The sequence below is a fragment of the Gavia stellata genome, chromosome 4 (genome assembly GCF_030936135.1).
Source record: "Gavia stellata isolate bGavSte3 chromosome 4, bGavSte3.hap2, whole genome shotgun sequence".
NCBI classification, from domain to species: Eukaryota; Metazoa; Chordata; class Aves; order Gaviiformes; family Gaviidae; genus Gavia; species Gavia stellata.
Genome location: NC_082597.1, coordinates 5,115,849 through 5,141,073, shown reverse-complemented (window position 1 = coordinate 5,141,073; position 25,225 = coordinate 5,115,849). Strand labels below are relative to the sequence as shown.

The window sequence follows — 25,225 nt, the reverse complement described above, 5'->3', positions numbered from 1 at the left end:
ACAGGCCACAAGAGGGTATTGCTTTCTTGGTTATTGGGATGGGGTCTGGATTTGCCGCTTAGCATGATGTTCCCTGAACCACTACAGACCCTTAAAGCAGTGGTGAAAACCTTCATGTGGTTTATTGCTGCCTCAGTGTATAGGCTGCATGCTTAAGAAGCACCTCTGGTCTTCAGCAGCAACAGCAGTGGTGCAGGCTCCCCTTCCATGAAGCATTTCATTTAAATAACATAGGTTTAGTAATTTCTTGAGTCTTGACTCCCTCAGAGAGAAACAAAGCTCCACCCTGAGCTTCCGACAGACCTGCCACCTCCTTGAGCAGAGCATCGCTTCTGCTTAGCAGAGATTTAAATTCTCTAAAGGATGATGAACCAGCACCCATGATAGCTTATAACCCTACAAAGCAGCCTCTTGAATTTAGACTAGACATTTCTAGCTGCTTTTCTAATCAGGGAGGAAGTGTTTATTTACTCCAAATTGTCAAAAATTTTTCATCCCAATTTCCCTGGCTCTTTCTCCTTCCTTACGCTGCAGGAATTTGTACACAGCAGGAATTTGTACGCAGTAGGAATTTGGCAGCAGGAGGTTACAGAAGGGTCCGCCAGCCACCCCCACTGCAGGTGGTGCTGCTTTGCAAAGAAACCTCCAAACCCGAACTGCAAGGCTGTCGTCTATTTTAAAGTGAGGCATCACTGAATAACGCTATAGATCAGCCACAGAGGAGTTTGCTTAGTAGAGAATCTGGCCAAAGAGGACTTTGACAACTCCAAAGACATTTACATGGCAAGGCCAAATTGAGATCATGTATACTCTGCCTTTCCAGAACTGAAAGGAAGGAGGGTGGGTGTGGAAGCATCTCCAGGAGCTAAATGATATCCATGTGTTAGGAGAAAAGAGAGTTGCCAGAGACCTACAGAAATAGGTTCAATCTTGACTGATTTTTTGCATATTTAAAAAGTAAATCATACTGTTGCTGTAGGAGCTCCAGCTGCTGGGGGTGGGGTGGTGGTTTTCCAGTTGCTTGATCATCTGGTTAGTACTGCTAGCACTGTGGCAGCAGAGCAGGCAGCGAGTATGGTTGCTTATTCACACCATGTGCTGTGGGGAAAGAGGGGAAACAGCTGAAAGCAACCAGCAAGATTTAATTGTAGTTTGGAAGACCCTTACAGAGAGCTCAGTTAGTACAAAACTCATGCCAAGGCTCATGCTTTGGAACAAAATATAAAGACAAGCCTACTGCTTTGAGCCCAGCTATCTTGAGAAATAGCTCTCCTGCAACAGAGAACTGAAGGCAAGACCTTCAGCACAGGCCTGAGCATGCAATAACCTAAGATGCTAATGCTCATGGGCCGGGAATAAGATGAGAAAAAGCATCTGTGAAGTTGACTTCTCCACCCAAGCAGACATTAGGAGGCTCACCCAGCCCATTTCTAAATCACCTCCCTTTTCACTAGCACAGGGTGAACAGGAATATGGGCAGTGAACTTCTAGACAGGCCAGGGTTCAGCAGGTGTCTTCTCCATACTGTCCTTACTGAAAAGGGATTTCTTTGAAATCTTCACTCTCCTCCCACATTTTGCTGTTCAAGTGTATTGCTAAGGGGAGCGATTGGCTTAGGCACTCCCCTGTCCCATCTCTCCTGTATATAGATATGTGTATATATATATACACACACACACACATATTGCTAATGCTTCAGGTGCATTATTACTCATCTTCCTCCTCCTCCAGCCAAGGAAACATATTTCTTTCAGGGCCTGAAAAGAACAATGACCAAGTCCAACTTCCCAGCCATGTGAAGCACCTGGAGCAATATACTCAAGTTCTCATTAAGGCTCTAGTTATCCATTTCACAATAAATATTTTATAGTGAACACTGCAGTGAAGCTTTCATTTGGTGAAGATAAAACAAGCTTTGAAGCTAAGGTTATGTATGTTTTATGCTGCTGGACAAGCTCATATTACAAGATGGCTGAAAGAACCACTCACATGATAACAATAGGTTGGGAACTAAAGTAATTTCAGCAGAAAATTAAAGGTCAATGATGTTCTTCAGCCTCTATGCACTTGGTAGGAAGCAAGAAGCACGTTATGTGAACAGACCCCAGGAGTCTACTCCCACACTAACCTGAGAATTTAACCACATAGAGAAGAGTGATCCAACCTTTAAATGCAGTAGTACAGGACATAGGAAACCAGAGTTTGTGCTCCTGCTGCCCCAAAAGCAGTAAAGAGCAAAGGCAGGTCATGGACTGTAAATTTCAGCTTTCCCCATCTATAAAGGGGGCATCACACCACTTCCCTCCCTCAGGAGGAGAACCTGTCCAGGCTTGGTCCTCACAGCCCCTTATTGTAGCACAGAGAGCTCCCAGGAAGCGCACTGCAACAACTGCATGTACAAGCACACATTTATTCTCATCTCCAAGAGTGTCACAGAGCACTTTGTTTTGCCGTGATATGGTTAAAGATTGCAAGCTGCTCAGATAGCTCAGGAATGAGGGCTGAGCAATCACTTTGGAGCCCAATGGAAACAATTGCACATCGCCGTTTCAGACAAGGGAACAGAACTCCTGAATTTAGCCAGTGCTGTTTCAGCAACCCTACGCAATACTCGAGAGGGACAACCTTCCCCCACATCGTACTTGTCCTGCTATTGCCTTCTGCCAGCCTTCTCAGCCAGCCTCAACTAAGGGCTAAGATGAAGATAGCATCACCCACCTTCCATTTTAGGACAAGGACTTTGCTGTGGCTGAATCTGCACTCTTCACATACTGCAGCATTGCACTGTGCAGCCCTATAGTAAGAACAAAAGCCAAAATACCAGTACACCTCAAAACAGGGAGCAAGTTTCTAATAGGGAAGCTGTTTTAATCTATTTTCAGTCAAGACCTTAAACAGCACAGGAGTTAGTCCAGTCCTTACCAGTGCAGAACTCCGCCAGACAAGGAAAAGTTGCATTGTGAAACTGGTTTCACTAAGCTGTATAAATGAACTATTCAGAGAGCTGTGCGCCATGTGTTCCAAAAGCCATTTGACATGCCAGCACAAGTAGGATTTTGACCCTTCATTAAGTAAGGAAGAAACAAAAAAAAGGACTTAATTTCCAGAAATACAGTATAAGGCTACACAGCTGCAAGTGTAGCCAAGCGTGTCTAGTTCACTAAGGGGCATGCAAGACTTTGATTTGCATCTAATGCTGCTAAACTACTTTGAAGTTAGGAAAAAAAAAAACAAACCAAAAAACCTACAAAACAAAAAAACTCACACGCTTTCAGCTCAGCTTTTAAAAGTCTAAATCCATCTAAGTTAGAAAATCCAAATTCTTTATTTTCTACTCCTTAATAAGGAGTGTTTTCTTGGGAAAATACAAGGGAGGGAGCGAAAACAAAAGATAATTCCTGCCTGACACCTCTGGGGACTGTCTTGCAATAAGCAAAGCCTGTCTATGGCTCAACCGGGTCTATTGCTTGAGTTCAGTGGGTCCTGGATCAGACTCTGCTCTGAGGACTATCCACCATTTGGACTCTGTATGGGTCTCGCCACAGCTGTGTATCTGCACCCAGCCTGGGAGTGCATTACGCAGCTGCTCTGTCCCCAGGAGACCTGCAAAGTGTTTTGCATTTTTGTGTGTTTATAGATGAATACAGTATGTTAACAAGAGAGCAAGGGCAAAGCCCCGCACCTCACACTTGGAGCAAAAGGTGCTAGAACTGGGATGATCCAGGGGTCTTCTCCTGCAGCAGTCCTACCCGAGGCCATTCCCTCACCCCCAGAAGATCAGGGCTCGTTAACGGGGCTTCAGTTGACTCTTCAGATCTAGTTTTTTGAATCAGGTTCTGCAGAGATTTTACATGTTTGTTCTAAACTAAGTAAAAGGAAAGTAGTCAGCTTCCCGTTTCCGGTAAACACTCACTCGTAAGGTGGCAGCTGGGATCGATCTTCGAGTCTGTTCTGGTCTGGAGTCCAGCACAGGCCAATGCTGCGGCATCAGGTCTTTGCACTGAAGTGGCTCATACAACCCATCTACAGAAACTGAGCATTGTGGCTCAGCTCTTCTTCTGCAGGTTTACTAGGACAGCCCTGCTGCAGAAAGATAATCTGCCTTGTGAGGAACTGGTCAGGAAAAGTTTTTAACAGATCCCCTTCCTCCCCTTTACAGCATTAGAGTTTTGCAAAACATGAAGTACGTGAAGGCATTTCATTTATGAAGCAGTTTTAGCTCAAATATTTATTGCATTCCTTATAAAACAGTAAAAAGTGTCAGATCCACTGAGACAATCTTCCCAATTTAAGACATTTAAATACATACTGCAAACCAATTCTTTTGAGTATTGTGCATATAAAAAAGTGTCACAGTTCAGGTAGTACAGAATAGATTTTTTTTTCTTTTCTATTAAAAAAAGCAGACAATCTTTTGATTTCAGTCTCTAGCCCTGACAAAGTTACACCCAGCTGGCCAGCCAGGGGAAGTACATATCCATACCCCCAACCTCAACGTGCCTACATGTGTGCAGGTTAGGGTCCAACAGGTAAAGCAGATACTGCTCAAGCCTGTATAGGATGCACAGACACCATCCCAAAGAGACAACGGCAGAAGGATAGATCTAGATGCGGTGGGCAAAAGGATCTCTGCAGATCCATAGGGATCAACTAGCATTCCCCACCCTGCCCTTCCTCGGCCAGCTCAAGGATCACAGTGTTGCTTTCCATTCCTCCACCTCCCTTGTCTCTGTGTTGTCAGATGACCACTTGATAGCTGGGCTGCTTCATCTTCTGGTTCGTTCCCTGGAGTCCTGAAATATCCTGGTCACTTTCAGACTGATCAAAATCCATGTCTGGAGAGAGTAGCACCTAGAAAGGAGAACAGACAGATGCTGATGGAGTGACAGTTCTCAGCTCTTCTTGATACTGCTTGCTAAAGGGGCCAAACACCCCTAGAGGGGTCTGCTGCAAGATCTAATCCTCTCTGGCAGTTGGGTAAGGTCTCAAGGTCACCTTGACCATCTCTCCCATGACAGCCAGACAGATTTGGGCACAGACACAGTGATGATCTGGTGTCACAATACCCCCCGGCCCTGCTCCTCATGAGGAGAACAGGCAGATAAAAGCTCTGTTCACCATCGGACAGGACTCACACATGAATGTGGAGGCCAGGCTGCAGCCTCAGTGGAGATTTACAAAAGCTAGGCCACATATTTTGTAAACAGCTGTGCCAAATGTAGACCTTTTCCCAGGCCCCCAGCTGCTTGCTATCTCCAGAGCTCAGTCAGGAGAGCAAGCAGAGCTACGGAGTTAGCTTCAGCCACGGCCAGCAAGCTCAGGAGTAGTGTCCTAGCCCAGTAGCATCTTATTTCTACCCAGCACAGCAGCTCCTGGCTCAGTCCGAATTGTGGGAGCCAAAATAGAGCACTGACGCCTCTCACCAGTACCTCTCCGGGTAAGAAAGCCCACAGCTTTGCTGCATGATCAAAAGGCTGCCCATTGCCTCCAGGAACACCTACGCTCTCAGTAGCTAACTTCAGACTTGAAGCTACCAACAGGCTGTTTTGAGCTAACTGGCTGCCACCGGCCTGGAGCATTTGCACGATGCAGACGGAGCCATGCGTGGGGCATCCTCCAGCCACATCATCTGGAAGAGGAAAAAGGCCGGATTTTACTCGGGCTATGGCTGCACCGACTGCAGAAGAGCTGAAACTCAATGCCAGCCAGCAGGCTGGATGGATGAGCAGTTTGCATGGGTAATATTCATGGCTTGATAGGCTGTTTGCTCAACCCCACCCTACCCCTTCTTACCTCAAGCATCCAGCTTTGGGCAAGAGAAGCCCTACTGTCATTATCCCTGACAGTAGCTACCTCTAAGCACAGCTGAAGTGCAGTCAACCCTTGTACTACAGCTTGCGTCATACCCAGCAGTACTCAGCATCTCAGTCGAATCATGGGATTTCTGGTAAACACTAGTCATCCACTTTGGAAGCCTGGCCAGGTCTGAGGCACCTTAGCCCCCAGCTCTACAGAGGGGCACAAGCCTAACAGCACAGTCAAGGGCCTCCAGTTTTATTTCCTTAGATGAGCAATGCCAGCAGCCCTTTCCCCCTCCTCCACTTGCCCATCACAGAACCCAAATAGCATCATTAGTTCATGGCTGATGCAGGGACAGGGGGCAGGTACTACAGCCACCCCCACAAACATAGCTTCCTCCAGCAAGGCAGTGTAGACTTCCCACCCAAACCTCAGCCCCATCTGACCCCACTTTGCTCCAAAGACAGAGCCAATGCACTAGGAAGCCTCCCTGTGCCTGACTCGCAGCAGCCTTACAGCTCAAAGGCACAAGTCAAGGGATGGTGCATGGGCTTTCAGCCAAGCCCGTTCACCCACTGAGCATCTCCAACAGCTTGGCCCATCCTGGAGCTTGGGAAAAACCAGGAGCATGGGGGAATTAGTCTTATCTGTGGCTATCTCCAGGCACAGTTGTGAATTAACATGCCCGCCACTTGTTCGCACTTAGGCAGTGCCACGGGGCCAGTCACCACAGCAACAAAACAACTAAACAGGAAAAACAAACTGCAATGAGTCAATGACTTCAAAGGAGCAGAAGAGCCGCAGGGGAAGATTTCCTCCCCACCCTCATGCACACTCCAGCCCCTCCATCTGATGTTATCTTCACAGCAGCACGTCAGACACTCAAAGGATAGCAGTAGATCAGATTAAGCTCTCTTGTGTCCCCCCCATTGGTCTCAAGGAATTTTTTTTTGGTTCAAGACACGCACTGGAAAGTTTCCTTCTCTTCCAAGTGAGGATTTCCTCTGTTTATCATATTAATATTGTGATCCTGTTGAACCTGAAAAAATGGGTGGATAATTAGTCACACGCAGCATTATAAACTCACTGAACTCTGACAGGCTGCAACAGGCTAATTTTGGTAATTTCAGTGGGTTTCAGCTGCAAGCTCAAATCCCCTTGCAGCCAAGCATAGCTGACTGAGCAGGCACTAAGCATTGTGCATCCAGACCCACTCAGGCTGCTACCTGCCCCCCTACAACTTGTATGAACCCACTTGAGCCAACAGTCCCCCAGAAACCTTTCCACAATTCCTCAGGGAGCTTCATCACGAGACGGCACCTCATTGCTATGACAGTCATGGGACATACCCTCAGATACGGTTTGCAAGCCAAATTCCAGTTTGGGAGTTTACAGCACAACTTGGACAAGGCACTTCCCCTGCAGACGCATCCAGGTTAGGATCACAGCGGGTCAGTGGCACAGCTGGGAATGGACCACGTTTTCCCAGTCCCAGGACAATGTGCTACTGTCTCACTCAGCAGTCCTCAAATACTTCGTGCATTCCTCCCTGCACCAGGAGGCCAGCAGCTTGCAAAACAAGGCGGGTCACGCTACCAAAACAGGGCTGCCCACGTGCTCTACCAACCCCTCCTGTCTGGGGGAAGCGGCTGCCTACTGATTTGGTGCTCCATCCAAGCAGACCCTTCAGATAACCAAGACATCCCATTAGCAGAGAAGGAGTTCTCATCTGTCTGTGCAATCTATGACACAGGTTATAAAACAAAGAAGCTCTGGCGATATTTCCCTGCTAGCCATGGAAACCCATTTGCCTAAAGCTCCCCCAGCCTGGTGTAGGAGGTAAGAACCATCCCACCATCCTCCTGCATCTGAGCTTAGATGAGTTCCCATGAGTCAGTACAGCTGACAGGTGGGAGAGTCTCCTTCCAGAGGCACCTCTATGCCCACCTTCATTTAGTGTTCCCCTAAGGACCCAGCACCTTAGTTCACCTTGAGCTATTTAAAAATCAGCTCAGTTAAGCAATGAGCAAGTCAAACTTGCTTTTGGAGTATTCTTCCATACTTAAAAGCAAGCAGCATAGGTATTGGCATTCATCAGCATCTTCAGTCTAGGGATTTGCCAAAAGTCACCGCTCCTGTGAAGGGAATTGGGATAGATGCTGAACTCCATGCTGACCAAAGGCAGGTCCCCATGTAGTATATTAGCTTTCCTCCCAACCTTAAACTAGCCTCTAGCTTCACCCTAATGGTTCTCACAAGTACCACTGTTATTAGACCGAATTTTACTTTAAGGCTCGTCTCTGAAAACGTAAGCCTTCAGAAAAGGAGCAGAAACTCGCTCACCTCCCTTGGGAAAAAACCAAACCAAAACAAAAACAAAGCAAAAACAAGTTCAAAAAAGATCAAATAAAAACACTATTAAAACTGACTTGTTTTCCTGAGTGGAGGAAACAAAGAAATCACTGATAGGATCTAAAGTTTATTGGCACTTCCAAGGGCAAGGGAAAAGAGACTCAGGTCAAGGGCAGGACACATGCAAAGCAGAAATAAGGGCCATGCAGATGAATGTGTTTCCCCAGCCTGAACAGCACTGGATTCAGACTGGCACTCTTGAGAGATCTCTTTCCATCCCATGAGAGAAGGCAAAACCAACTGCATGAAGATTTACCAAGGCAAGGCACAATTCTGAAACAATAGAAAATTTTAAGACTGACTTGGAAGGAATGATGAAATTCTTCCAGCCATAAGAGTGAGTTTGTCCCTTTCAGGGTTTCAGTATAAACAAAAGTTCAGCATTTGCTCCATTATAAGCAAGAGCCCATCTATGGCTCACCAGAAGAGCCTTAAAACCCACAAGAGACTGCCAGTTCTTTGGTCCACACTGCAGCCACGGAGTCACTAAGTGACACCAGAGGCAGGATTGCTGGGTTTCTTCTTGCTACCCAGCTGGTCTACCAAGCCAAGGACAAAGCTGAGTTTTCCTGCTATCCCTACAGAAAATACTGAGTGTGGGTTTTTAAACAGGTTAACTTCAGCCCCCTCTTTCCATTCTCCTTCCTCTCTCCCTGTCCTTTTCCAAACACAAACTGCTAGTTCAAGTGAAAATAATGACACTCTCCGCTGGCAAGATAGGCAGAGGGTTGAAATTCAAGAAGGCAGCATGACAGGGAGCTGTTGGCGCCTGCTGCTAGACAGCCCTGATGAACCCTGATAAACTGCAGGACACATTAGCCTCAGCCAGCTCTGCCCCGTACAGATGCTTCTCAGCCCCCCTCCTTCCTCCTCCGTTGGGCAGCAAGGGAGGGAAGAAATTCCCCCTCTTGAACAGGTTATTAGCAGCAACAAGTCCAACAAACCCTCATTTTCTGCTTTTGAGCCTAAGTTCCAGCCATTCCAGCTGTAGGGCCCAGCCAGCCAACATGATCTTTAATTCATAGCCTAAAATGTTGACACATGAAGCAGGAGCCTATGGTATACCTTGAGGCCCAGTGCCAAGAAGCAGAATTGGAAAAGCAAGTCACCCACTTCGGTATTTCTTCATTACCTTCCTTCTCTGCCCAAACTATTTGTTGGGCTAGAGGCACAGGAACATATCTGAGCAGAAAGGAGGCAGTTCCCATAGACTGCTCCAGGTACAAACCAGTCCCCTTGGTAGCTCCACGGCAGTGATGGATCAGAGGGTTTCAAGATAGACAGCTGACCTGCATGTTGAAGGTCTTAGCAAAAATTTGTCTGAGAAAAGGAGTCAAGTACTTGGAAGATGGGAGAAGCCTTGACAGCAAGAGTCAGACTGTGGGAGCTGTTTCAAGTGGTAGGAACAACCTGCCCAGGTTGAGCTACCAGAAGAGTCTTTCCCAGCTTCTGGAGACTAACAGATATCTTCCCTTCAGATTATCCAAAACTGAGCTAGAGGCCACAAAACACTTGTGTCCCCCCCTTCAGTGCAGTAAAGCAGATGGCCAGCTCCATTTCCAGAGAGGACCAGTAACTGGGACACTATCTGCGTATCCACGGCAGCCACCATCTATGGAACAAGATGCTGCAAGTTCAGTTTCAAAAGGCTGGAAAGGACATTGGTGTCTTAACTAGAGATGTCACCTCCTTACCTTTGCTTCTGAGCTGGTGTAATTTTAATTGATCTTAAACCTTCAGGAACACACCAGCATATCTAGTCACTAAGGCAGATCTTTACCACCAACTTTACACTTTGAGCAGACCTCCAACCTTGCTCTTTTAAGTACCACTCTTGAATATCAGTCACCTCACCACGAGCATGCCATAACCATGGACAAGTTCATGCCCAGAGTTAATCCACCTTCACATCCTAGGTACGAGTTCTTAGCTCCAATGCATAACTATCAACACATACTGGTACTGCCCAGCTCAGGCATATTTTCCCTCCTCTCTCCAAAACAATAAAGACTTCGAGGATGCCCCACCACACCCACCACTTGGGAAACTCCCTGGGGCACAGTGTTCACATGTTTCTAGTGACCTTGCCAAGCTACAATCTGGAGACAGGGCCAGGAGGAGTGACTCACTTGTCTCAACTGCTGCTCCCATCTGACAGAGGGAGCATTCCTCTGACACTGCATCCTCATGAGCAGCGGCCACTTCTCCGCTGCACCCTTGAGCCATGGAAGCCACGACTGCTGTGCAGACTGCCAAGCACACTGTTAAACACTATTACCTCTGTGTGCATTGCAATGTCACCAGTAGTTGGCCATCCCACCCATCAGCACAAGAGCTAAGTTACTCTTTATAAGAGATCTCTCAGAGAGCAAGAGCTATTTCTGTTCATCCTAAATTCCTCAGCAGAAGCTACTCCAGGAGCCAGCCTGCGACTGCCAGAAGCTGTCTTATCTCAACAAGTCTCGCCAGTGAACTGCAGGATATCAGCAGTTGTACACAGAGCACTTTGAAACCAGGTCTGTGTGCCAGGGGAAGGAAGGGAATTCAAACCAGTGACTCAGGTTGTGGTCTCTACCCCAAAGCAGATGAGAAGAACAGACGCCACCTGCCCAGCAAACCACACATCATTAACAAGAACAAAGTCTGCCAGCACTGGAGCATTCCCGTCCCCCCCCCCAAAACTTTTAAGTGTCAAACTCAGACTACACAAAATACAGCTTCCTACAGCTAAGGGACCATCATCTGGCTGAAAAAATACAAAACATTGAAAAAAATAGGATTGCCAGCTAGGCCTTGTCCTCTAAAAGGATGCTACCAATTACAGTAAGGAAAGCAAGCTCTTCCAAGCCAAGATTAATTACAATTAAAAAAGGGGATATTGAGAGAGAGGGTGCAGAGGTACCCACCAACTTCAGCCTGCCACTCCAACAAGCCCACACAGGTTGCTGCAAAAGCTAGCTCATACCCCACAAGATACTGTCATTGTTTAGGGCAATATTTCAGCAACACTTTGTAGGCTGCAACGTTGGTCATTGTTAGACAGGGCCAGATCCTGCCAGGAAACATCCCTCTATTGACCTCAGCTGCAAGCGTGGAAAGTTAGACTTAGCAGGATCATCATCCACATTCATGAAGCATCACCCTAGGTCTAGGCAATGCGATGGTATGTTGCATGGTTGTGGTAAAGCACACAGACCATACCATAAGCTTGCAGTTTGGTCTCAAACACAGGACATCCTTGGTCTTACCTGAGATTCCTCCGTCCGCCTAGCCCGAGGAGTTTCTATGGATCCATTGATGTCCAGGGTGTCTTTCTGCTTATATTTCCTCATGATCAAGCTGTCCACAACCCAGAACATAATGGCCTTAGGGAGAAAGAAATTACATTAATAGATTGAATAACTTTGTATTTTGGTCTCTGCAATCACAGCTATTTCTACTCCTTTTGGTTTCTTCAGACATCCAGCCTTGACCAACCTAATTTATTATCTAAATTAACCCTACATCAGGTGTGTCCACGGGGATTTGATGAGGCAAATTCCTGAGGTCCCTCCTCATCCCATTGATTCTGTAGTTGTTGAAGACCCAGAGGGAAAAAAAAAGACCACAATAGGACAGGAAATAAACGCCATCCAAGATTCATCTGCTCTGTCTGCACCAGTACCTGGTCAGTTCTTTGAGAACCAGAGTTTGCTTTCAAATAAGGAAATACAGCCTGGGGTGGTGGGGAGAGGCTGGTAGCAGAGGCAGGTAAACCCAATTTTGCCAATGCTGAATCCATTCCAATGCTCATGGTATGAGTTGAAAAGAGTTCAACTCAATCCTTGTCCAGGGGGCATCCGAATGTTACCACCTCGCTCTCACTTCCCATCTTAGCAGGAACTGAGCAGTAGGAAAGACTACCCAGAATCAGAGGCACCAGGAAAACAGCTAAGCCTTCAAGAGGTTTTGCCAAACTAGTTTTGAAGGAGATCAATAGTTCTGGGTAACCTGAACACCTTGCCTTGCTGTAATTTGAAGTCTAGCTAAATGGCTAGTTTAGCAGGATGCCAAAGGTCACCATGACAAGCCATCCTATAGGAACTTAAAGGGCTTTGGGGCATCCTCGTGCCTGTAGCTTGCTGCCAAGATGCAGCCCTCACCTAATAAGCCTCAGCTTTCTTCAAAGAGTCAGCCACCCAGCAGCTTGGACAAGGGAGCAGGAATTAGGAACAGAGACCATGACAGGGCAGTAGTGACATGTGTGTGTTTGTGGCAACAAATCTATTTGGTTCACCCTGTCCCAGCCACTTCAATTACTCAAGGCTGCTCCAAGCCAGTTCCTGTACATGCTCCCCACTGAGGGGGGACCATGATTTCCAAACCACCCCACCCAGTGCTTGCAGAGGCATCACTTACATTGACTATAAAAGGCACAACAAGCATGACCAGGACAAGCTCCAGCTGGGGGTTCGGGATGTAACCCAGGAGGATCTGCTGAAGCTGCAGGGGAGAAAGCATTTAGAAGCATTATTTGACCAGCTTTGTTGTGAGGTCTTTGCTGCAAGCTGGTTGCCTTCTTATGCCAGCAGTCTCCTAGGTAGGGCTCTGCAGCCTTTACTTTAGCCCAGCTCTTAGAAAGATTACACAGGTTATCCCTCTAGCCCAGCTACCAAACACATGATTTTGCACAGAGCAAGAAATAAGCACTGTTAGTCTTTCAGTGTAACTACCCATGACAACAATTGGTGGGACTTCCTTTGGCTCCTCGGAACCTTGCTGCAAAATAAGGACACCAGCCATGCGCGATAAGCACGGAGAGGAATCCAGCAGCATCTCTGGATCTAGCAGTGCGTGCTGCTGAACAACATATTCACGTCCAAGTCTGAGCACTGTAGGCTACTGAGTTTGAAGAATAAGCCCTGAACAGGAACAGATAAGCGCTCCCAGGTTGCTGTAAATAACTCCTCAGTCAAGTCACATCATTCTGTGAGGTACTAGGCTCTACGTGTAAATACACTCAATACTGGAGTTACCCATTAACACCCAGACTTGGTTTTTATGCCCATCACATCTACCTGCCACCAGGTATATGTCTACAACTGCCACAGCTTTATTATTTTTATTTTTTTAAAGAGAGAAACTCTTGATCAACACAGTTACCATTGGGTGAACTACCATACAGAAGCAGTGGGGGCGGGGAAGGACAACATATACTTGGATAAATCTTTCCAAATTAATCTCTGAGAGTCCCCCTAGTTTAGGCATGGGATCACGAAACACCAACATGAACTGACTTGACAAGATAATGTAGAAATCCTCTGGCAGAACTGAAGTAGCTCAGCTGCCAGCCCAGTGCATTTTATCCTTCCAAGGACAGAAAAGAAAATTAAAGAACCATCTTATTCCACTAGCTTTTGACTAGCAAGAGAATGGGCCAAAAGCCAAACTTATGAAAGTCATGTTTCCCCAGACTTAAGTAATAGCTAATGATTACAGAAAGATGTCAACAAGTTGTAAGGATTAAAGACCTACGATGATGGGGACCACTAATAAGGCAAAGCTGACAAGAAACAAACCACAACGGCTGCGGCTAGAAAAACACAGCTCAGGAGCTTACCTTTGTCCAACCAGGGATAAGCAGGACAAGGCTAATCACAATCTTCTCAAAAACCATTATCAGCAAGTAGAGGATACACTGGCCAATCCAGGCAGCAGCTTGTGGAGGGTCACCTGGGAAAACAGCATATTAAATCTGAGACAGAGCAGGAGGAGACAGCCTTGCAGAAAAATTGCCTCATGCTTGATACCTGAGCTGACTAGAGGGACAGGGAAGTGTTTCCATATTGCGAGTTTTGCAGCGAGAGAAATACTCAATACCAAACTTAAAATTAGTGGAGAGATTTTCTGTCTCTACTTGTAGGAGCACATGCCTAGGGTATAAAGGTTTGGTGTCCCTGCTGGGTCTACAAATCATTACTCCATTGAGGATCAAAACATACCATGATCTAAGCTCAAATCTTTTTACTTTTAGAAAAAATAAAAATAGATCCGACTTGTATTAGAGAAAGTTTAGCAGACTTGCATCCCTTACCAGTTGCAGCTCATTTTGTATCTTTGCAAACCGATGTAGAGAAATAAGCGCAGAAAGGCAAAGAAAGCACCCCACTTCCATTTGTGCACACTCCCTTTATCAGGGCAGCTATCTGTCTTTCATACTGCAGTTGTGCTTTTGAATTAAACTTGGCTGTAAGCAAGAGAGCTCTCCCTCATGAGACATGACATACACCACTACCACCACTGGCCTTTTGTTCTAGAAGCTGATTCTCTTTTTCTACGCCTTTTAGGGCTGATTCTGAAATGGAGATGGCAATTAACAATCAATTAGCAAGTAACAGATTTCAGACACAACTCAAAAAGCCCTACCTACCTTGCAGATGCCACCACTACGTCTATTTATCTGCCTGCTGTCCTGCTCTCCATTCCACCAATCCACCTCCGAAATCCACCAAGAGGAGAAAACCACCACCAAAAAACTTCTTGCCTTGCATCTCTTCCCCCATTGCCTGTCCTTCTGAAATCAACGGCTTTGCTGGAGCAAAAGTCCTACAAGGCAGGCAGTCAGCCTCTGTAAAAGGGGGGAGATAGAGCTCTGACTCTGCCTGAAGAGCTGAAATGCCCCATGTTTATCCAGCAGCCGCACACAATCCTGACCTCTCAAGGGCCACAGCCCAGTAGTATCACAAGTGCTTAACGGCAAAGCCATTCTTGATAGCTCTAAGGAGTCTGGATCAACTTTTATGAATCTTGGTTTGGGTAACAAATATGCTTTCCTCCACTTGGGGCAAAAGATACACAGCCTTGGCGATTGCATGTTTATCCTCTCCTTCAGCCGCTGATGGGCACTGCCAGTATCCTCCCCATGGTATTGAGCTACTTTGAGATGGATTTGAGGGGAGGAAGTCCCGCTTGTGCAAGGGGGCAAGCATCCCATCTCCTCAAAGCACAGACCACTAAAATCCTTTACATAGGGAAAGCTTAAAAGCTCAGAAATCTCAGCATCCTACTCAAATGGTTCCTTACAAGCATGTGTTGCTTTGGGGCATCAGTGATTTGGTTTGCCCCTTCTCTGGTACCCTTTTCTCAAGGTACCAGAGATTTAATTTCTCTTCACCTCCGTAAACCTTGAAAAGTCTGCAGAGATGCGTCCCCCTGACTTTTCCCTCACCCTTCCAGTGGATAGGAGCCTTGTAGGAGTAGCTCACAAAATCCAGGAGCATTTTGACCAGAATGGCAGACTGATAATCCCTTCTGAATTAAAGCTAATCCCAACAGCAATCCCCAAGACAAGATACTGCTGGACTGACCCTCCTCTATATAAGGACCTGCACAGTATCCTGCACACTCCTCTATAAAAAAATAAAAATAAATTCATCATTAAAGACATTGCAATTTGCTCCCCATCAAACCTTACCCACCCAGTTGTTAGCAATAATCTGAAAGCTTCTGCTCACCGTTTGCAATACAAGAAGCATAAATTTTCAGTCCTAAACAGAATTAATTTTTTCGCTGATGAACAGCTGGTTATGTGATACTCGCTGTCTGAGCAAGAGATAGGGGCTCCATTGCCCCAGGTTTTAGAGCAATTCATTCAAAAAGAATCAATGCCAATTAAATATGAATGTTTCCAATGGGGTACTCACCATGTAATAAGTAAAAGCATATTTGTATTGTTAACAACGATAATGGTACCATATCTATTACATGTGCTTACTTCAGCCCTCTGTAAGCACCCTGCCAGCTGGTTATCAACTTCCCAGGCTCATCAGAATACCTCAGCTCTGCAAAACTGAGCTACAGTATCTGACTTAGGAAAGCTGCAGCATTTCCTCTTACCACCTGAATATAAAGATAACCCCTGGCAACACTTGTTTCCAGCATAATCGGGCCGGAATTTGGAATTGCATCTGTGCAAAAGAACCCAAGCAATGCGAGATGCTGATGCTCAACACGTTGGATGGCAGCAGACTGGGAGCTCTGCCCCACTTTTCTCAGCACAACACTGTCGAGACGTGCAAGGGAAGACAACACCAGCAGTTTGCAAAAGCACATTTATCCAAACCGCTATGGAAACCTCCAACCACAGAGACCAGCAGCACATACCAGGATTTGGTAAGAGCTGGTTCCAACCAAGCCCAGCTCTAGGGCAAAACAGGTTTGCATATATATTTGTCCTTATTCTGTCATTTGTTAGCAAAGTACCAAAACATTTGCCTCATTGCAAAGCTACGGCTAAGCAGAGGCATCCAGCTAGTGTCTCCATGCCAGAGACCTCAGAGTGATCACCTTGCACCCCAGCTTTTTAATTGCTCAAGCCATGATAGAGAAGGAAGCAAAGGAGGGGAGAGGGAAGGACTGGGAGGGCAGGGGTGCAGAGAGGCTGCTGAGCTGGGAGGACAGCAAGCAGAGAGCACCAGACCGGCAGGCAACTGCATGGGGGGGAAGGAACAGGGAGCCAGGAAGGTTACATGTGAGTGCAAAAGCAGCAGAGCCTGCAGAGAATTTCAGAAAGCCCACGTCTTCGCTCCCTGGCAGGCAACAGCTTAATGGGTGGTCTGTGGAGGAGACTGGAGCAGTGTTATAGGCAGCTGGCAACTAAAGGCCAGTGTCAGAGAGGCTTTGATCCTCCTGAAGCATGGACAGCCTCTCCCGATAGCCTTGGGTGCCTAGTTGTCTTTGGCACAGGTTAAGTATAGTGGGGCTTTTTGCCCCATACCCCAAGACTGACCAATTCTCCTACAAACCCCAGGTTACCGTCACCTATCAGAGCTCCGAGTACAAACAAAACAGGAAAACAAACATATCATCATGTCCTTCCTGCATTTGAACTCTTTCCCTTTTGCTCTGTGTTGTCAGCTGTGCTCCGTCCCCCGTGGGGAGGCAGGACTAACAGCCACAGCACCCTTTGCAAGTCGGCTCTTCCGCGCCGAAGTCACGATGGCATTTGTGGAACTTCCCTCTGTTATCTCAGCTTGCCCAAAAAGCAGCAGCAAGTTTGAGATATCTCCCAAACACCTGGCCCCTCACACCCTTTTGGGGATAGGAGGTCAACTACCGTTTATCATCACAAGCAGCGGGCTATGGTTCTTAGTTTTGCATACGGTACACTAGACAGCCCTAGCCAGGTTTCGGCTAACCAGGTTGACACACAGACACTGCAAGAGACAACCTGTTTCTTAACCCACCCTAGGCATGGACTTGCCCACATCTCCAAGGTTAACAGCTCCTCACCCAAAAAATTTTCCCTTCACTTTCAGTTCGCAAGAAAACTCAAGAGCAATTTGATGGCTTTCTTGAGGTTTGACAACCTTCGGAAAAGGAAAACCTTTTCTCCCTTTGCTAGAGAACAGTTTTTACTGTGCAACTGCAAGATCCCACCTAGGGAATCCCACTTCTGAGACCAGAGGTCTGTCCCAGTTAGGCCAGCTTCACTGGCCAAGTGTACAGGGCACATGCAAGCGGTCCAGCAAGCCTGCACTTCCAAGCAGGACAGACCCGCACCCCTTACTACACAGCACATCCCACCTTGTCAAAGGTGCCTCCATCACAGCATGGATCTTCAAATACTCATATTTCTCGCTCTGGTCTTTTCTGTGTCACCTACAGAAGATGCTGTGCATCTCCTCCACAGTTAGAGGGACATCAGCACTTCTTACATGTCCAAGGTAGACAGTGGAAGGATATGGAAACGGACTTGCAGACCTATGCAGAGGCCAGATTTGGCCATCTGCTCTATCACCTTAAGCAGCTCAAAATTGCTATTGTTTTGCAACTTCTTCCTCCTCCTTTTCCATTCGGAGCTTTGTTTTCAGACTATGGGGTGAGATGGTTCTGTACAGGATTTCATCCTGGAGCACAGAATTAGACAGGACTTAATTTCCATCCCCTGACAGGAAGATCAGAGGGTGTTTCCACAGTTACTTTTTACTTCATCTTGGTCTCCCAAGGACAGGAGGCTGCTCTGTACCAAAATAACTCAGGACAAAGATGAAAATGGAACAGCAGCATGGCCCACAGGGCTGCAAGGATGACTTCACCTATAAATAGCCAGTGGCTCGTTTCCTCTTCATCAAGGAGCTCAGCTGGCTGCTACTTACCTCAGCAGGTTTGAAGTCACCCAAGGACCACCAATCCACCTCAGAGTGGCCATCATCCAAGTCTCACTCACCACTAATTCATCTAACTCTTGACTGATGCCAGTGACATTCAAGTCACCATCTATGGGCACCTCATCAGGGAAGAGGGAGCCTTTGGTGTGGTCCCTGGACAAGCCCATAGGGCAGATTGGCCACATCTCCTCCTTCCACAGTTAGGAAACAAGGCTGGAAAACTTGACCTGATCCCAGCTAACCACACGCCTCATTTAGGTGCTGGCTTCCTACAGCAAGATGGTCAGATGCATCCTCAGATGCAACTTCATGTCTTTAAGGGATCAAATGCTGCCCAGCTCCACAGATGGGAGAGGATTCTTCTATGAAGTGTTTCCATTATGTAAATCTAGGTGAGTGCCTACGAGACTGCTTCTGCCACACAAGATTGCCAGCCAGCAAAAAACAAACAATCTGCTACCTGGTAGCTAAAAAATAATAATAAAAAAAATAAATGCCCTCCTCTTTACTGTGTTCAGAGCTTCCCTTTCCTTGTAGGAGCATAGGGAACAGGTCCAAAGGATCTTTGCAGCCTCCACATCACACCTGTAAGGAGATTACACATACCATGCTCCCTCTGAACACCTCCAGTTTCTTGTCCCTGGTCCTAGCTGGAAGGTAAGCCAGGACATCTCAGGTCTACATAGAGACTCTACCACCAACCTCTCCTTTTAGCTTAATGAACACCCTTTGCTCAAACCTTCTTATAGCCATCTCCCACCCTGATAGAAATAAATATTCTCCTTCATGCCAAAGGATGCATACGCTGCATTTGGACTGTTCTCCTCCAGCAGCATTGCCGGTGATCCCCACCATCAGCAAAACTTCCTTGGTGCAGACCTAGGGGCACTAGTGCCTGCAGCAACCTCGCACAAACACATCTCACATATTTCACTTGTGCATGGGAGCCCAACTGCTCGCAGAGCAAAAGCAGCACTGCTTGAGGTATTTGAGTTGTTACCACACAACAGGATTAGTTCTAATCCAGGCTGTCTAATGTAGCAAGCTGTCAGCATAGCCCACGTGTTACTGCCAGACAGCTTTATTCACAGGCTTCTGGGGACTGCGTGCGCACTGAGCAGGTAGGAAAAAAAAGCTTAACCACAGCCAAAGCGGTTCAAGGGGGTTGAGGAGAAGCAAATATTTGAAAGCACCGAAAGTTGTACTAGGTGACATGGTGGGGATAGAGAAAGTCAATGAAAACCTCTTAAGAGATACTCAAATGGTACCTCCAAACCCAATGGATCTAATTATCAGTGCCAAGTACAGAGGAGGGCAAGAAATATTAGCAAAGCATCTGAATGCACAGAAGTGCTCACTTTGAGGGTAAGAACAGGTTTTCAGAGATTGGGACCTGACCCATCAGAGCAGCCAGGTGGGTCCAGTGGACATCCCAGACCCTCTCTGCCATGTTCGGAATCTGAACTAAAAGTGTACTTTAAATATATTTAATAATATTTTTATATTTAATAATACTTACTGGTTCCAGCAAGCTGGAATCAGTCCCCAGTTTGCAGTGTCACACCACTGGTCTGGGTCTTCGGTCCCTGGAGGTGATGCTATGGCAGTGGGGTAAACACTGCTGCTATCAGCCAGATCCAGGAGGGTTCAAAGGTTTGCACCCCTGCTCAGAGCAGGGGACCTGACCACACACTTCACTATTTGAGGATGATCTTCAGTCTTCTCCTTACTTTTTCTCCCTGATCCTGGAGGTGGAAAGGCCAAGCATGCTCAGGACAGGACAGCCCCTCAGGTTAGAGTTATTTTCAGCAGTATTTCCTCAAGCATTAGCAGCCAGCTCCCTTGGCTGCTTTAGGACGTGGGAATATTTGTTATGGAAATTTTGTACAATACCACAACAGGGCCAAGAGCAGCCTACACAGGTCCTCAGTTAAACTCAGCAGCTGGCACAGAGCATATTCTCCTATAACTAAATTTGACCAGCAGAGTTCAACAGGCCACTAAACAGACTTTAAAGGCCTCCAAGCAACATGCCTTTCCATTTCCAGACAGTGAATGAGCACAAAGCATCAAGCTTAGACTAGGCAGTGACCACAACCACAGTCATACACAAGTCAGCATCTAGATGTGCGTCCAGAGAGGCATTTTCAAGCAAGAACACCCTCTTTTTCTCCCCATCATTTCTTAATGCTCCTCTTCAGCATTTTACTTGCACACTGCAGAAAGCATCTCTTAATGCAAATTCATAGCATCTGCTTACCTAAAAGAAATATTCCAGTATTTCTAAAAATAATACTTGAGTTATTAGACACAACTACAATTCCAGGACACTGCAGCCATCCAGAGGTTCCCTCCAGGGAGCTGCTTATTGCCATGGGAATGGGGAAGGGAGAAGAGGGCTGGAGCAGTTTGGAGGGGGGGGCATAAAGCTGAACCAGGCTTCACCTGCCTGCTCTGACTCCAGCCAGCATCCCCCCTGCTCGGTCTGTACAGACCCAGCAGCACCTCCAAGACCTTGGGTATCCACCTCCCAAGTCCTTTGCAGCTTAAACTCTGCTTTGTTCTCCTCCCTGCAGAAGTCTCCTACAGGGAAAGCACCTATAGACATGGCCTGCTGCCACCCTGCTAGAGCAATGGTGCACAGAGCAGTTGGAGTTTGTTAGCTTTGAGTATGTGTAAGGCAACCATCATTCTCCAAAGCCTACTTGAACCAAGATGAAGAATAAACCCCTCCAATCTTTGATCTTAGGAGCCAAGCATCTTTAGAAGAGACAGCAGCCTTTTAAAATGCAGTTTCCTGTGCTTAGAGGCAGTCCAAAGAGTAATCAAGAGCTGTTGGGCAAAGATGGAGGAACATATATAGGAGCCTTTGACTTTCCACCAGCTAAAAAACCAGGTCATTCCTGGCTGTGGCAGACTTTGGCTAAGAGCTCAGGCATAAAGAGGCTGATCTCAGAATGGGTGTCTCCTGTTTTTTTTTGAAATACAGAAGTAACTGATTTTTCTAAACAGTTCTGGACAGCTGGATGCATAGCATAGCAGCATCAATTTAGGTGCTTTCCCTTCCCTTTTCTTTGCTTCTCCATTAATGCAGCTATTGCAGTCACACAGGGAGAAGACAGGCATACCAACAGCAGAGCAGGAGGGACTGCTGGAGCCCAATACAGAGGATAACTGCAGTGGTTTGTATCACTTGCAGGGATGCAACCAGGAGTTGTAGGGTCAGAAAGAAAACAGTTACAACAGACCATGCAGGTAGATGGGTGCTGTCTACACTGGACAAAAACACAACTGTTCTTTCCTGATGGTTGGAGCAATGGCACTCACCACTGTCTGCAATATGGATTTGGTGCTTTCCTGCCCTTCCTCCTCCGCAGGACTGCAAGAGATGCTTTTGCTCCTCAGGAGAATTGCGGAAAGCAACATGAAGTCTGGTATAGCAATTAGACCAGAAAATGAATCATATTTCTGGAGCCTGTATCAAACTGTACAAAGTTTCGTAGCATCTTCCAAGCTGTTTTGGAAGTTACTTAAGACCCGAGATGAAGGTAGCAGTGTTTTGCTTCCCTAGCCCTGCAGCAGGATTGCATTGGACATGCCACTGGACTCCTACCTAACTTTTCCATTGTGGTCACTCTGGCCAGAGACTTGCACCAAGAGCAGTGCTGGGTGGATGAGATATTTAATCCTCAAGTCAAGAGCTAAATTCAAGCAACAGCAGAAACTTTTTTTTTTATTAATGAAAGCAAGATTTCCTCAGAGGAATGACCTGTTTCTGTATTCTAAGCCAGCCACAGCTCAACAGACATTTATTACTGCTCTCAGACATTCATTACTGCTCTGCAAAGTTAAAGCAAGCTGTCAATACACTTTAACACTTCCTTGCTTCTGCTCAACTGCAGACGTGGCGCGTGAAGCTGTGCCCTGGGATGGCTGCGGTTGGGCTTCGAGTCCCCAAAAGGGGAACAATGCGAGTCCCTGAACCAAGAACATCTGGATTCCTCCACTGTCTCATCTGTATTACTTTAGCACTCTGTGCTTGGCTCCTCAGCAATTTGAAAAGGAGCCATTAGGGGAAAAAAGGTAGTCCCCACCAAATGCATGCTGTCAGGATGCTGAACCTGCTCTGGAGACCACTGCAGCCTTTAAAGCTACTCTCAAGTTTGAGAAGAGCCAGCCCTGCCACGTCCCATCATTTCAACCCATCTGTTGTTCTCTCATTCCCAGTCTGAGGCCACTTCTTCTGTCTCACAAACCCAACCATCCCCTTCATCCTGTGCCATGACCCATTTAGACATGCTGAACGTGAGCCTGTGTAAGAGCTCACAAGCAGTGGGGTCTCCACACTAATCCCAGTTTGGTCCAAGTTTTACCACCTCAGATATCAGACCAACTACTAAAAGTACACAGGAGTGAGACTACCTTCAGAATAAACTTAACGATTAAGGTCTTAAAGGTGGGAATGTGATTGGTATGAACAGGATGTATTTTCTGAAGTAAGACTGAATTCGTCTTTATATTAGATATGAGATAAAAGAGGCAAAGGGTTAACATTTCCCTTGCCTACAGCCAAGGAGAAGCACTGCTCTCCTGGAAGCTGGCTCTGCTCTTTCTGAAGAGAAGTGCTACCCTCTAGTGGGGCTGGCTGAGAAAAGCTTTTCTGAAACTTTTTCTCCATCTCAAGGCAGGAATCAAAGCAGAGAGGCCAGACTCGGGCATACTTAAGGTGGTTTTGGTTGTTTTGGTTTTTGGGGTTTTTTTTGGTTTTTTTTTTTAAATCAGCTGGCAAAAAACCCAACCCCACAAGTCACTTGAGAACTCAGTTTTGGGGCCAGGCTGTGTCCTGCTGATGCCTACTACAGCTCAAGGCAAATACAATAACAACTCCATGTTTTGAACTGAGAGGCTAGGAAAAAAACCCAAAAGAACCCCGTAAAAATCACCACCACCACACCCAAACACTTTAGTTTATCACACGCATGTCCTGGGGTATAAATCCGCCCAAGGAAATGTTCAACCTTTCATCACTAACCTGCTATGCCCAAGTAGCCTCAGCAAGGCAGCAGGCAGGGTTACCTGCGACCTAGTGATGTCCCAGCATTTAACACGCTGATCACTACCATGCTCTGTGAGCTCCTTGGAGAAGGGATAACAGAAGTAGGCTGCTCACATGTTTTATCCCCAAACTGTAGTTTCTGCCCTTTTCTTCTCCTTATTCATAGCTGACAGCAAACAAGCCACCTTTGTGCAGAGCAGTTGACACCTACCATATTCTCCGAAGACCAGGTACGTGTACTTCTTGTGCTGCACGATCCAGGAGACAACCTTCACGCCAAGCCAGATCAGCAGCATCCCCAGTGTGGCATCAAGGATGAAATTAATAAGGTAGCTAAGAGCAGAGGAAAAGTCAGGTTTCAGTTGTGTTCTTAAGTCATATTCAAAATCTTTTATTTCATTATGGGAATCCATAAAAAAATCCCCAAGATTTCAAAAATCCCCACTTAATAGTCCAAGCTCACCTCCTTCCTCTTTTATCGGATTTACCTATAGCCTTACCAGCAACTTCTTAGTTTAAAAGCCTGTTCAGCAGAGAAGGGAGCAGGCTGCACCAACTCTGTGGCATTGCTCATTTATTCATACAGCTTTAAATACTTCCTGGGCTAGCCTTGCTTAAGAGTTACTCCAAAAAGGGAGGCTTTCCACTCGCAGCATCTTTTGTTCTTACAGGATGAAATCCCAAGTTCCAGGGAAACAGAACCAAACCTTTTTGGAATTTTGTACAAGAAAATGGAAGCCTCTTGGACATCGCAGCTGCTCTGAAAACTGTGCAGTAGAAGAGGCAGAAAGTCCATTTCACTGAGCAGCTGCAAGTGGCTCCTACGAGCAGAGACACAGGCTGAAAAGCAGAAGATCTTGGGAGAGGCAACAAGCCCCAGCTCAACAGGAGGCATCCTGCGGTCCTCAAAAGCCTCCAGTTCAGGGTCCCCACTGCAGATCCAGGAGCTGAACCCATCCCCACCAGGAGATTTGGGCCCAATGGGTTTGCTCTGCAGCTTTGGATGTTTAAGCCTCACTGGACAGAGTGCCAGAAGCAGGAGACCTGCAGGGACCTTCTGGGGATTGCAGGGTCCAAGCTCTAATCCAGAGCTTGGTATTTTAATGAACTCCAGAGAAAAATATCACTCAGACTAATGTTTTCTGGCCAGTTTTCCATTACTGGAATATTTTTCTGCCAGATTTCTACAGAGTGGAGAAAATACCAAGCACAGAGCTACAGGAATGAACATTTCCTTTTCCAGAACTTGATACTGCCTCTGAATAAAAGACACTGAAAGTAACAATCTGCTTTTGATATCCATTTTGAAAACACGACATTAAGTTCTTCTACATCCAAAGGCTCAGACTAGCTTATTACACTTTCCAGCTGCTGAAGCCAGAGTACTCCGACACAAAATTGAGGCTCTGGTGGTTTATACTGGGCAGGACATGTAGCATATGAGCCTTGAAGCCCAGGGACGGGGCTTTAGAGTTTTAAGCTGCCTGGTTCAGGATGACAAGTCAGGCAGCACAGGGAAACGTAAAACATACGTTAAGAGAAAACTGAAGGGCTCAGCATAAGCATGAAAGGGCTTATTTTAAAACAGCGTCTGTTTAAAAAAAACAACAACAATGAATCATTCTAGACATTATATTTAGCCCCAGCCAAACTTGTGGCTGTTTAAAGAAACATATCAAGGTGCAGCACTTTTTACATATTAAAGGAGATGGGCCAGAAGGTTTTCAGCAGCATTTTGAAGCCTAGAGGAGTTTCGCAAAACAGGATAAAGTTGATTCTGAAGCCAAATTTGTAGCTGCAAAGTGACTGG

The 25,225-nt window shown here is 46.5% G+C and overlaps 1 protein-coding gene across 1 annotated transcript in view; it reads right to left on the bottom strand.

Annotated features, from left to right (window-relative positions):
• Nucleotides 1-4,296: 4,296 nt before the first annotated feature.
• Nucleotides 4,297-25,225, bottom strand: part of LOC104250438 (store-operated calcium entry regulator STIMATE) — a 36,368-nt gene continuing 15,439 nt past the window's right edge. Inside the window, 7 exon segments of the mRNA XM_059816926.1 lie at nt 4,297-4,851; nt 5,518-5,608; nt 5,610-5,629; nt 11,460-11,576; nt 12,610-12,693; nt 13,811-13,923; nt 23,627-23,748. Of these exon segments, the coding sequence (XP_059672909.1) occupies nt 4,738-4,851; nt 5,518-5,608; nt 5,610-5,629; nt 11,460-11,576; nt 12,610-12,693; nt 13,811-13,923; nt 23,627-23,748 (661 nt within the window). The 3' untranslated portion in view covers nt 4,297-4,737.